This window comes from Halyomorpha halys, unplaced genomic scaffold, assembly GCF_000696795.3.
Source record: "Halyomorpha halys isolate HHAL.00 unplaced genomic scaffold, Hhal_1.1 Scaffold142.1, whole genome shotgun sequence".
NCBI classification, from domain to species: Eukaryota; Metazoa; Arthropoda; class Insecta; order Hemiptera; family Pentatomidae; genus Halyomorpha; species Halyomorpha halys.
Genome location: NW_027113471.1, coordinates 671,950 through 687,155, shown reverse-complemented (window position 1 = coordinate 687,155; position 15,206 = coordinate 671,950). Strand labels below are relative to the sequence as shown.

General features: G+C 29.8%; 1 protein-coding gene across 1 annotated transcript; it reads left to right on the top strand.

Annotated features, from left to right (window-relative positions):
* The first annotated feature begins 453 nt into the window (after positions 1–453).
* LOC106678416 (uncharacterized) lies at positions 454–13,146 on the top strand. Its single transcript, XM_014416902.3, has 8 exons — positions 454–974; positions 2,158–2,281; positions 5,807–6,021; positions 7,270–7,401; positions 8,487–8,655; positions 10,513–10,599; positions 10,730–10,883; positions 12,659–13,146. Exons 1-8 carry the CDS (start codon positions 470–472, stop codon positions 12,803–12,805), a joined length of 1,533 nt encoding a protein of 510 aa, XP_014272388.1. The 5' UTR covers positions 454–469; the 3' UTR covers positions 12,806–13,146.
* The last annotated feature ends 2,060 nt before the right edge of the window (positions 13,147–15,206 follow it).

The window sequence follows — 15,206 nt, the reverse complement described above, 5'->3', positions numbered from 1 at the left end:
CACCATTTTGTTTGTTGTGTTAGGTAACTTGCTCCTAGTTTGTGTTAGTAGTGCTTTGTTGTTTTTAAAAATAGTAAAGCAATAGATGACAATAATAATAATGTAATGACAGTAGTCAATTAGCTCATCTTGATTCTCTTTCTCACAAGTTAGAAGATCAATAAGACACTCAGTAGCCTAACTTTCACTCAATTTAGGCAATTTTGTAATAAATTACTTTAATCAATACTTAGAAGTAAAAAAATGAAAAAATGAAATTTTTGATGGAAAGTTATAAAATAAGTTGCTCAGAAAATCCGCTAGGAGCTCTTAAGCATTTAACATGACTTCAAATAGGGCTGCTCATAATCCTCTACTTACAACATTTAACATGGTACAACATTTTACATTTAACACAACATCATGGATACCCCTAATGTTGTTCGTTATCTCCAACTTTATACAAATTATTTTCCAGGTGAATGAACTGATGGCCGTGTGGGTTCACTTAGTGCTCTTGCCTCTGCTGTACCTCGTCGACGGGAAGCCCAAACTGCCGAGCGGAGCCAGCAGGAAGAACCAGACTGAAGTCACCGAGAACAACTTGAATGACACGGATGTCCTGTACCACTTCGATTACAACCTCTTCAAGAACAAGTCGACTCTACTGAAGCCTACCAGGACGTCGAGGAAGATAGTGAGGGACAAGATCGTCCTGGAGCAGATAGAGGTTCGGTTCGACTGGAACAAAACCATACCCGAAGGCAAACATGTCGGCGCCCTCTTCATACTGCAGCGGCAGGAGCAGATCATAGAGAACGCTCTGCTGTACCCACCGAATGATGTGCGACTGACAGTCAGAGGACTGAAGGAAGGACTGACGTACAGGGGAGAAGTGAGGATAGTAGAGGATCAGTCACAGTTGGAGAACATCAATTCTACCAACGACCAGGCAAGGTTTAGGTTTGTCTTCGAATCCCCCAGCATCATTCAAGGTAATACTGGCACCTTAGGCAAAATACTATATACTTTATTTATAATTATGAGAGATAGTTGAGCGTGGATGATGAACGAAGAGAAGATGGTTGGGGGTGCGGTCAATGAAAAACACAAATAGGGAAACACTGGAAAATTATTGATTGACCGTGTGTATAGATGAATGGAATATGGTCCGGGTGCGGTAAAAAAAAACTCAAATAGTAGACAATTATACTATTATATTGAGTGGGGCGAAACGTTAGCTCAATATAATAGTATAATTATCTACTATTTGAGTTTTTTTTACCACACCCAGACCATATTCCATTCAAAAACACAACTAAGTTCGATTAACCTATTTTTAATGTGCCAACGTTATACTTTATTTAGTTTTCTTTGATGAGGTTTGAAAATAGCATATAAGTATTTATTGCATCAATAATGTATGGAAACATTGACCGTGATAATCTTCCAATTTTCTTTTATTTATTTATTTACAAAAGTTTTTCCTGTAAATTTTATTCATAAACTAAAAATGATTAATTTTGAAGGAGATGGTCAAAGCTGCACTCAAGGAAATGTAGGTCTTCATCAGGGTTACAATAAAAAGATACTAATAATATAAAGATAACGTAAGAGTAAACGATTGATATAAAAAAATATAACAGCAAAATGTAAGGTGGTGGTGTATAAACAATAAAAAAAATTTAAATAAAATAATAAAGAGGATAAAGATAGATAAATAAAGAATTACAAATTAATCTAATAAAGTGAACAGATAAATCAAAATATATATAATTGAAAAGATCTATTGATGTAAAAAACCTGAAGGATTGTCCTACTTTTTTTTTATGGATGGGAGAGCTACAATTTACAATTTAACTTTCAAATTGCATTGGAAGTAATCGTAAATATTTTTGTCATCATCATTTATATAAAAAAAAAAATAATAATACAAACCATCTACCATGAGATAAATGCTCTCGGACACCTCTTAAGAGACAAAGAAATAGGAAATTCCTGCCAGGTTAATTATTATTCCCAGAAATTTTCATAACATAATTATATTATGAAAGCATGTATGAACAGTACTTATCTATATCACATCACATATTAACCATTGAATTTCAGATTTCATTCATAATATGATCATCAGTGTTTAATTTCATGATTTCAATTATTTTTTGTGAATTGTTTTAGAAAAGGATGTTAAAGGAATCCTTGAAGCGCTAAAAGAAATTGCAGAAACCAACATTAAGCTTGACGGGATATCTGTTAATTTTAAACTTCCTACTCTTGAAGGGCCTACCGTTTTAGAAATTAAGTACGTAACAGCAATTTATAATAATCAATATCATTATTTATACTTTTTTTTTTTAAATAAAATAATTTGTGCCTACATCTTCAACCAAAGATGGGCAAAAATTAGCAATAGTTGAAACTACTAGCTAAAGTTGCTATGGATACGACCCTTATTCATGAATGAACTATTGATAAATAAATATTGTATCCATGGCAACTATAGCTATTAGTTTCAGCAATAGCTAATTTTTAACCTAACTCTTTTAACCTATCTTCAGCCTCTGAACAAGAGAACTAGTACCTACTATATAGGGCCTGATAAAGACGCATAATATGGATCGAAAACTTGGTTTCTAATAAATAGTTTTTAACTATTCATTTATTAGTTTTTATTTATTATAATTTTCTTTTTAGTAAATTTTAATTTTTTATTTTCAGTGTTTTTAGTTATTTTCAGCACCACTCATAGTACAAGAGCCAGGAAGAAAAAAAGACAGATATCTCACCCCAATTTTTTATTACTTTAATGAAAACTAGGTATAACTACTAGTCAAAATTGATGAGTCTGCCAAGTATAGGTAGGGGAATAAAAAATGGCGGCTGTTTCAAAACCTTAAAAAAACATCAATTTTTCATTCGGAGCTTTTTATCTTAAAAACTACCAACAACACTAGAAAATCTAAGACAATATTATTTAAAGAAGAGTAAATTTGCTGAAATATTAGCCCTAAAAGAGCTATTTACGTCCAATAGTTCTTGAGATATAGCTTTTTAAAAAGTAAAATTTCTTTAAAATCTTCTGAAAGATTAATAGTTAGTTAATTTATTTAGAGAAATCTATATCTCAGGAACTATGAAACGTACAGATGTCTATTAGCACTCAAATTAAAGCTACTTTAATGGACTATAAAGAAGTTTATGACCTTTACCTTCGTAGGAATAGTAGTTTTAATGATATTTGCTAAAATAAATTGATTTATGAAAAACTTCATTTCAGAAACCATTGGACGTACAGATGTTTGCCAGTACTCAAATTAAAGCTATTTAAATTTATTTCAAAATAGTTTATTATGTTTATCTTTGTAGGAGTAGTAGTTTTTATGATATTTGACAAAATAAACTCACTAAATGTTAATTAATAGTTGTTCGTATGAAATGTTGGATTTTTGAAAGAATATATCTCAAAAACCATTTGACGTACAGATCTTTCTAGGGGTAGTATTTTTTATGATATTCACATATGAATATAAATTTGACAAATGAATATTTGTCCGAACAACTATAAATCAATTTATTTTTGCAAATTTCATGTAAACTATTACTCCTACGAAGATAAACATCATAAAACACTTTATAAATCAACAAACTAGCTTTAATTTGAGTGCTAATAGACATCTGTATGTCAAATGGTTTTTGAGATATAGATTTTTCAAAATAAAATCACTAACTACTGATCTTTCAGTACATCCCATACAACATTTTTCTGAAATGTTGCTTTATATCTTGAAAACTATTAGACGTAAATAACTCTATTAGGGCTCATATTTTAGCAAATTTGCTCTTCTTTAAATGACGCTCTTTGAGGTTTTCTTGTGTTGTTCTTACTTTTTGAGATATAGAGCTCTGAATGAAAAATTATCACTTTGAAACAGCCGCCATTTTTTATTCCCCTACCTATACCTGGCAGACTCATGAATTTTGACTAGTAATTATACATAGTTTTCATTAATGTAATAAAAAAATTGGAGTGAGATAACTGCCTTTTTTCACCTCTTTGGCTCTTGTACTATCAGTATGGTACCAAGTTCAGTTAACAGCAATATGTTTTATGTTTCCTATCTTTCTTGGCAATATCTTTTCTTAAATGTGACAATGTAAATAAATTGTAGAAAGATATTATGTACAGACAGTAGTCAAAAAAGGTACAAAAAACCTTTTTATTAGTAACCAATGTTTTGACCCACTTTGCAGAACTTCATCAGGGCTAAATGACAAAAGATGATAGGACTACAAGAATATACATAGAAAGTTATATAACAGAATATATGAAAAATGATCAAAGTAAATTAAAAGTATATAAATATGAATTAACAGAATAATTAATATATAAGAAGATGGTCAGGGTTGCGGTCAAAAGAGAAACAAAAATAGTTTACAACTATTTATTTTCCTAGGAAAATAAATAGTTAAAATTAGGAAAGTAAATAGTTTTAAACTATTTTTGTTTCTCTTTTGATCGCAACCCTGACCATCGTCTTATATATCAATTTTTACGGTCAACTAGATATACATATAACAGAATAATTGTTAATAACAAGTATTTCTTATTTTTTATTACCAGATCAGTTCTGGTTGGCCTTAAATGGTTGTTACAGTTGATAGTGGGTGTGGGGGACAGTCTTATGCAAGAGGCACCCCTAACTATTTTCGATGCTATAACTATGAACAATTAAAAATAGTAAATATTAATTGAAAAAAATAATAATCCAAAGAAAAATAACAACATAAAAATATAGAATAAATAAAAATAAAATTGACTTTGCTAAAAAATAATTTGTGGAGAAGAAAAGAAAAAAAAAGTAAAATAATGATAATAATAAAAATAAAAAAACAATAAAAAATTTATAACAAGATGTCTTGGCTCAGTATAAGCATCAATCTGAGCTTCAGTCTTCGTGATGTGGTTGGGTTTCCCAAATTGTATGTTACTGCTCCTTTAGCTGTTAGAAGATTGAAGTGGAATTTCATAAACTGTTTTTTGATGTAATCATCTATCAATCAGTTGCAGTTTATGATGCAGTTAGCTGTAATAACATGTACGTACAGTAACGAATAAGACCAAACATTTGAAATAATTTACATTGTTGCAAGATTTTAGTTGACTTTATGTAATTAATTTCAGGAAGATGGTCTGGGTGGCGGTCAATTCAATTATTGTAAGATGGTCCAGCTGTGGTCATTCATTCATAACTATACATATTATTAATAATTATTCTGTTCATTTATAATTATATTACTTTAGTTAACATTGTTTTAAATAACATAAATTATTATTCTATTAATATATATGTTTTTTAAATAATTTTCTATGTATACTCTTCTAGTCTTACCATATTTTATAACGTCTGTATCTTGTTTTCATTTAGTCCAGATGAAGCTCTGGAAAGTGGGACGAAATGTTGGTAACTGATAAATATTTTTTTTTGCTATAAATTGACCATAATCTGGGCCATTATACTACAATTAATTTCATATAATCAAATAAAAATCTTCTGACAATGTAAGTCAATGTAATTAGTTAAAATATTCTATAGATATAATATGACATATTAAATGAGCAAGACATAACATATCTTATGAATATAATATGTAAGTAACTGTCTGTTTTTATAAAAGGAATGTTGTGAAAATGGGGACAAAACCCAGAAACGTCAACAGGCATATTATAAAGCAATATAACATATGAACATTTATGGAAGTTTCCCTTTTTTCACCTAATTGGTAATTTTTTTATTGTTAATAATAATTGGTAATTTTTCCTTCCTAGAGACATGATGGATCAAAATGATACAGATAAGGTCATAGTCCATATGACTGCTAAAACAATATCTCTCGTGATCAACGATCTTCCAAGTAGCACAGTTTTGCGAGTGACCCTAAGCTCCAACGACACCGCCATATACACAACTTATGTATTCACTGGAACAATCAGTGGACCATCAAAGCGCCTCCAATCCATCGTCAAAACTGCTTCTTATACAGGCAAGTAATAATAAAAAGATATGTATCAATGAAAATTTAAAATTTAATTCTACAATATGTTTTTTAAATTTGCATTGATACATAATTGTTAAAGATTTTATTTTAAAATATTTTTATTATCTCTATTGTTTTATCAGAAATTTCAATTTTCTCTGCCCTTTTGGATTTGAACTTACCTGTTGCGAATTTTGATAGCTAACAACAATAATTTTCTTTTCTATTCAAACACATTATGTCTATTAAATCCTAAATTTTAACCTAAAAGGTGTTGAATATTTAAAATGTTTGTAAATCTTCGAGTAAAAGATCATGATTTTTGTAGTTTGAAGTAGGTTCTCTATCTTTACATGAATTTGAATACTGGACTGCAATACATGGCTGTTGTCGCTGAAGATTGAAAGTTCGCTGATATTAGAGACAATATCCTCTTAAGATAAATCATAGTATATATCAATGCATGTAATGATCCAAATAGTTTTTTCATAATTACATATCGAAAAAATAATTGCAATCAACCGAATTAATACTAGTTTTAATCCAACATATATATTATGAGCATTTACCTCACAAGTATTATAATCCGTTGAAAAAATATTTTGATTGCTACATCAATCTAACTTCTCGGTTGGTCTCCATGGCTTAGGCAATGCAGGAATTTGTCTTAATTTCACCCACTCTGGGCTTCTCATAATTTCTGTTTGGCTTCCCAGATATAGACATGCCTGATTGTATCTCTCATCCATCTTGAACTTTTTTTTTGTTCATGTTTCACTGCCAATTAGATAAATGTTCTTTTCTACCGTTTATGTCTATAATTCATAATTTTTCTAAACTTAAATTCAGTTGTGGATGTTTTATTCATTTCTGTCTGTGTTTATATCTCATCACCTCAAGAATCAACTGAATAATTTTATGCGTAAGTTCACACACATATTTTCTCTCCTCTTTACCTTTTCCATCTATTTATTCAGGTTTTTTATTATGAACAAATAATTTTTGAGGAAGTTTTCTTGTAAAAACTTGTCAGTAAAAAAGTATTATGGTCTATTGTGAATCAGACCCTTGACAAATATAATTAAACCTTAGTCCTCTGACCTATGTTCAGTTCGTAAATTTTTATATTTATATCTCATAGGCTCTTTCTTTACACTATTACTACTGAAATTTTTTCAAATCCAATCATAAATTTTAAATATTGTTTCCGATGTTTAGTCCACAAATAAATTGAGTTCTTAATGATCATTTCAGATAACAGCAGAGAAAGATTGACTGTGAAATGCTTTGTCAAGGATAAGCCACCATTTCAGGGATTTCCTTGCAAAGGCTCAAACATCTGCATTCCACTCCATTGGGAATGTGATGGAGAAGAAGATTGCGTCGGTAAGTTAACACTTCAATCGGAACATATTTTATTTTGCATTAAGTGGAACATACCTTTATATTTATAAAATGTTGTTACCATTAATTATACAGGATAATAAAGAGTGATATATTAGGTTATATAATAGTATATAAACTACATAAAGAAACTAAGTATTTATTTATAATTTGTTACTATGATTAATATGATTCAGATAAAGGTTGCCATAAAATATAGATTATTACATTATTACTTATTGGTTACATTATACTTATAGCTGCTGATGCCGTGGTATGTAGTTCCGTAGGTGTCGTTCATAAAGAATGTCCAGGTCTCGTGGCCCTTCTCACGACATCGTCTGGTCGAAATGCATCTTCTAAGCCTGTCTCTTGACTGTGGTCCTCACCCGTCTAAGCCTTCCTGTTGAGTGTGTCCGTCTAAGTCTTCCGGTGTTTTCATTACCCTACTCTTTTTCTCCCACTTCCCTTTTGGGGCGTTACCTTATTTTTTAATCTCCTCTCTCATTGGACATCGGTGACCGAACCCTCCCGAGGTAGGCGTTCCCCTCCTCATGGGTGAAAAAGTTTGACATATCTAGGAAGGGCCTTCAGCTGCTTAATTTGATTTCGATCCCTCGTCAAACCTGTCATTTTTGTTAGAACACTTAAAGGTTAGCCAATCTAATTTTCTCAGGGGACTCTGATAATGAGACAAACTTAACACAGATGTTTTCATATCCGGGGACGCCCTAATAGCTTCACAGAAGGATACCCTGACCAGGTATAGGGGTAGATGACAAAACACCTTAATAATACCCAGGATTGTCAAAAGACCAATACATAGCAATATAAGTAAAAATAAAAATGTTTAATTCTAAAAAGTACCATTATTCCAAATGAATTAAGTTCATCTTTGTAGTTATAATTACAAAATTCAAGCTAACATAAAGTTTAGAAAACAAAAATAAACTTATAAGTTAACAAAAGTTGAACAGTAAGAAATAAAAAAAATAAATAACATAAAAATAAACCAAACCTTGGACTTTAACACTAATCATAATTTTTTTTTTCCATTTCATCTTATCCATTTCTTTTTTTTGTCCAAGGTGGATTTGATGAAAGTAGATGTTCGAACAACAAAAAGCCTGAGGTGTCCACACACCATCCACCTCCTCACAAGTGCAAGAAAAATGAATTTCCTTGTGTTTCAAAGACAGTACCGGTGTGCTTGCCTACCAGTTGGCTGTGCGACGGTAGGATGGACTGCTCAGATGGGTAATCTTGCTTGCCTATAACAATATATAAGAACTATTAACTTTATTCAAACTTCCCTCAGTAATGGATCAAGATTTAAGAAAATTATAATAAATAATTCAACATTACTTTGATATATTTAGTTGATCAAAATTTTGTTAATTATTTGGGTAGATCACATTCCTGTTAGAACCCTAGAAACAAATCATAGGGATCAACGATTTTAAGGAGGTTAATAAAAAACAACATTCACTTTATTTTGATGGTCTAGCTTTGAAAAATTTATGAGTTGTTTCCTCATATCTTCAAAGATTGATAAATATTTTTCTCTCAATGAATGAAATGGGGAAATTAAAATTTAATAAAAATCAATTATAAATAACTACATTTTGGCAAAGTTTCGTGTTTTTTTTGTTCTCATATTCATGAGTATAACTACATAACAACATTTTTTTTTTTTTATATAAAAATAATTTTCTTAACCTATTGTTTAATAATAAATTAACAAATTGTTAGAAAAATCCTTTTAGGTAAAAAAAAGTGATTATTCACTAGTAGGACATGAATATGAAAACAATAACATTTTAAAACATCGCCAAAATAAAGTTGTTTATTACAGACTAAAAATTAAGACTCTCAAAAATATATTATCATTTAAACAGTAAAAAAAAAAAAAAAAAGGTATAAATTTAATGAAATATTTATTTAAAAAACTACAAATAACCAAACAATTACTAAGCCCTAAATTTTAAATTACGATATCATGAAAAATCGATTTCACGAGGATTAATAAGTAAAATTGGAAGCAGTTGCATGAAGAGTTGCAATTGTATTGTTATTAAGTTTTTCTTATTATCTATTGTACTGAAATATTATTCATAATTGTGATTGATAATGATGAGAAGATAGTTGGGGCATGTGGTCAGAATATAACACAAATGAGTCAAAAAAAATTATTTATTAGTGCCAAAGTTTCAGCTAGAATTTCTAGCCTTCATCAGGGCTAAAAACAAGGTAAAAACCAATGAATAAAAGAATATATAATGATTAAAATAAATAATTTTACAGAGTGAAAATAGATAAAAATAAAGTAATGAAAGAAGTGGAGAAAAAACAACATATATATAGGTAATTAAACATGTAAGTAAAATAACACAATTAAGGAAATAAAAATATAAAGTTATTACAATGCCAAGAAACCACAAAATATTGATATAATAAATTAATTAATTAATAAAATCTGTTTTGTTTTCTTCTGACTGCTCCCCGACCATCTTCTTCAAAATTTAAAAAATACTCTTTGTATAGATTTATATAAATAATGAGTTTACCAACAAAATTTTATTATACCTATTTCTATTATTATTAAATTATGTTTACAGAATCAAATGATTTATAAAAAAGATATTATATATTTTTAATTTCAACAAAATGTATTATGAACACTTTCATAGGAATTATATTACCTAATATTGAAACTGTGTAAAACTTTTCACTTTTGATTTTCACAGTGATTATAATAACTTGCCTATACATAAGGAAGTTAAAAATGTCTTTTACTCATGCTCACTTCTATTTGAAAACTAAAATGTATTGCCTGCTGAGTTCAGATTTTCTAGTTTCCAAATTCCAGTTTGGATTACTGAAGTGTTCGAACTACTGAAGTTTGGATTATTGAGATTAAATTGTAATTTATTTATTAATTAAAGAATGAAGTTATGCTAACAACTTTAAAATGAGGACCATAAAATTTGAAATAAATAGCTATGAATTGATAAAAAGAAAATCATATCTCTCTTAAGAGTATCATAAATATGAATGCATTTTTATATAAACCTTGGAAACTGAAAGTTATAATATTATATCATTTTTTTATAGGTGGGATGAAAGCAAAGAGAACTGCCAAAAACAACCTCCACCTGTAAACGTGACTGGCTTCAGTTACTGCGATAGAAAACATTTCAAGTAAATCTTTTTACCTCAAATAATTTTATTAATAAACTAAGAAATAGTTTAAATAAAAAAGAATTTTACTTTCCAAAGTAAAGTTGTAAAATTCTCAAATACTATTAACAATGTAAAATTATCATTATAGATGCCACAGAGGTGGATGTGTATCGTTACGTAAAATGTGTGATGGTTATAAAGATTGTTCTGACGGATCTGATGAATATGATTGTGTTGATGATGATGATGATGAAGATGATGACGAAGATGATTTCTTCTGTGATCCGAATTATGAATTTAGCGTAAGTAGAGAACTTTTCGAATAAAAAATAATTTATCACTAACTTAACATTAAAAACAAATTTTATATCTAGAATTGTGAAACGAACTTTCATTTAGTATAGCTATTTGATATCTCATCTAATTTTTTTTTTTCTGTTTTAAGTCACATATAAATGGAATAGAGAAACATCCAACATTTTATTTTATTTTTTCTGTCATGCTTTATTATATTTATTGATTTTTTTTTTAATAATAATTCTTGGCTTTGTCAATTAATAGTAATTTAGAGGAATGCTGTGCCTTTTATACTGTAAAATGAAAATTCTTAGAAAAATTATAGATATAGTTTATAGATTGCTATTTTTCAAAGATACTGGTCAGTTTCTTATTCAGTCACTTATTCTTATCGACATAATGGATATCGATAAATACTGTTCATACATATTACAAATAAATTATTTTATGAAAATTTCCAGCAATAATAGTTAATAGATAATCATAAGACTCGCTTTATGAGAGTTGTATAAACTCAATTCTTTTGTTGCTGCTGGCAGTTTTTAAATAAAATAAAAATTATTTTATAATAGTGTAAAAACAAAGCTCCAGAACTTCGAAAGTCCCTTTTGCAGAATGCTGCAAGTTAGTATATGCTCAACTTTAGTTAAAAGGATGTTAAAGAGTGATATAAAATTTAATTTTTTATCATATACAAGTTGCTCAATGGCAACACTGTCAAAATATTGATTGTATGTGATAAACTGGTGGAAGCTGCTTGAGGAGGCTAGGATCAAATAATGGGTTGTTGCGCCGATTGATGATGATGTGATCTACAATCTGTTTTAAGTCCTTTGTTTGGTGCTTTTTGTTGTGATAACTTTGAAACTTGTGTTCTTTGTTCTCACTACAACTCATTTATTTTATGTTATATAGCATAATAAATAAAACAGTAAAAACATTTTATGTGTGTCCCCCCCATCAACAAAGAACCCGCAAGGGGAAGGGGAGGTGTTTGAGAGGACGGATGTTAATTACTGTAATCTAATTAAAGCAGTAATAATAAAATTTGAATTTGCCATCATTTGAGCTTGTTTGAACTGGAAGGCTTTTGTGCTGACCTAATGTAATAAATATTGAATATGATTATGATTGGTATGAGTTATTAATTTTAGAATTGTAATAAGTTTTAATTTTTATAATGAAGTAGAGTTCATTTTTATTTTTAAAAAAAATCATTTTATTAACCCTTTTCAATAAGTGAGAGTAAATATTTGCAGTTTTTAGTAACAATAATCAGCGTCCATTTTTAGAGGTGTCTGGTTGTATGTAACGTTTTCTGTCAAAGATTACATTACTTTAAACTTCAATCTAAAAACAATGTTCTCAAAGAACAGAAACTAAAGTTTAATTTTGTAACAACACCACCTTATTCGATGACTTACTTCACAGTGGTGCTATGTACGTTTCCTCTAGCTTTACAAAAATACAATTAAAGGTTGACCCTTTTAGGAAAATTAATTGAAAATTTGTAATTTAAGTTTAAGTAAGAGAGAACCTTTAATTGTATTGTTCCTAAAGTTAGTATGTACTTAGCACTACTGTGAAGTAAGCCATAATTATATGGGTTCATTTGTAGAAATAACATTTTAATAATTGTAATTATAAGGGTAGAAGGAAAAAAAAGAAGTTCAAAAGTAAACGTAATTTAACTGGTCAGAATTTTTCCTGTCAATAATATATTAGGTATATATTTATTTGTTTTTGACTAATTTCAAATGTTAATAAACTATATTTTCAGTGTGACAAAAGATCCTCAAAGACTAAATGCATTCCAAGACCATGGGTCTGTGATGACCAGGACGACTGTCCCTTTGGCGAGGACGAAACTGACTATATCTGCAGATCTCACTACCACAACTACTTTGATAAGAAACGTCAAGCTTAACTTCTATTGTTGGACATTTTGTTATTGTAATTTGTGAATATTAGGATCTACCAATATATCGCACTAGTATTTCTAAAGTGACACAACTCAAAAATCGGTGTTTTTGAGTTATGACTATGAAAGAAATTGGTAAATATATCTTTATGAATCATCAAAACTGTATCAACCTAGCTTCAGAGCTTGTCCGCCAGAGGGCACTTGTGTCACTCTTGCTGCCTTAATGCTATTCCCCCTCCATAGGCAAGAGTGTCACATTGTCAGTTGTCTTGAATTTTGAGTTGTGTCACTTTAGAAATACTAGTGCGATATGTAAGATTATACTATAGTTTCATTTGTATTTAAATTATATTTTTACAAAATCTGATATAAATAAAACTTTTTTTTAAAAAACTTCCTAATATCAATATATTATTTACTTTCAACAAAACAAAATATCAATAGAGTTAATATTTAGGCATTATAGTGGAATAAGCTTTTCAAAGTTTACTATCGTGTATGCAGTGTTTCCCAAATTATGTGAAGAGTTTGATGAGGATACACATCTTGCTGAGTTTTGACTACTTCTGTTATAAGGAGTTAAATTTTTTCCCTATTAAAAACTTGGATAAATAATAAAAATAACTGTTTTACCTGTCAGTATTCTGTGTGCGGTGGTCCATGCCAAAGAGTCTAAATTTCTATACTTAATTTAAAATTTATCAGTTGGGAAAGAGCTGTTTGTTGGAAACTTCCTGTATGTAAAAATTTTTTTATGAAGGGTATATTGCATCTAAGATGAGTTTGCCTGTGTGTAAAGGGAGGGGAGAGATGATCAGTGGCAAACCTTCTCCCCAACTCCCATTCTTTTTTCTTCTCTCCACTAAGTCTGTTTCAACAGTTTAGAGCATGTGTAGTACACACTGTTCCCTCCCAAATCCTTATTGCCATGCTCAGTACAGTTGTGGATAGCCAAAAGTGCTTGTTGGAACAGATCTACTCAGTTGTCGGGACTGCCTTTCCTAACCTTTCCTTTCCTCTCCTTCTGCAACTTTACAAATAGAAATCTCATATCAGTTTTTTCAAAACTATTTTTCACTAGTATTATAAGGTTATAAATTTATCACATCTAGTTAACTGGGTAAAGGGAATATTATTTGCTCTCAAACCAAAAACGTACTTAATAATGTATTTAAATTCATGAAAACAGGTTGAGAATGGTGAAATCCTCTGTTATGAAAAGCCATAAATTACCACATTTATGATAATTTAATCCCATTCTAAAACCCAAATATACTGAATTTTAAAACATTAAAACTAATTAAACCGTTGCACTAACTGTTTCACAACAAATTTGAAGTTAAAAAGAGACAGTTTTTTTCTGACCACAATGAGTATAAATCTCAAAAATGACATTTTGGAAGATATTGCGTTCTTAAATAGCAAGCCAGAACAGAGTTGTCAATATATTTGCCTACAATGTAAAACAAGAATCAATAAAAAATAGTCCCTGTCAAAGATAAAGGATAGTCTAAAGAAACGAGTAACCTCCCGTATTCCTAACTTAAAAGTCAGTAAATTGAAGGGGAAAGGTGTTACAAGCACACACTCATTCCCCAACCGGTTGACCATTACCAAGTTCTAGACTGCCTCTTGGTTTGTTCCCAGTAGGAGGGTTTCATTATGGTGTGGTGGGTGTGTCAGTTCCTTTCCCTACAGGCAAACTCATCTTAGATGCGTCTGTGGAAAGTTTGAGAAGCATTGAGGTAAGGTTTTCTTCATCTCATCTAAACTCCACTTTTCTCCTTATAGCAGCTACTGATCAGACAAGATTAAATGGAGATTTAAACTATGCTTCAGAATTAGTTCTTTAAGATATATTTATTAATTAAGCAGGACAAAACGTTGTTACTAATAAATCATGAATAGAGTATCATTCAAGTAAGGAGAAACAATCAGAAAGTATTTTCCTATTGAATTAAGACTGTGAGTGATATGGGTCATCTCTAATTACGGGATAACTCAGATTCTCATGTGAAATTTGATGGCAATTGGGTTAACATGGGCCCTTGATAATAGTACAAGAGCCGAAGAGGAGAAAAAAGGCAGTTATCTCTCCCCAATTTTTGATTACTTTAATGAAAACTATGTATAATTACTATTCAAAATTTATGAGTCTGCCAAGTATAGGTAGGGGGAATAAACAATAGTGGCTGTTTCAAAGCTACAAAAAAAAAACTAGTTTTCCATTCGGAGCTCTATATCTCAAAAAGTAGGAACAACACAAGAAAACCTATGAGAACATCATTTAAAGAAGAGAAAATTTGCTAAAATATGAGCCCTAATAGAGTTGTTTATGTTAAATAGTTTTCGAGATATAGTTTTTTAAAAAGCAACATTTCATAAAAATGTTGTATGGAACATA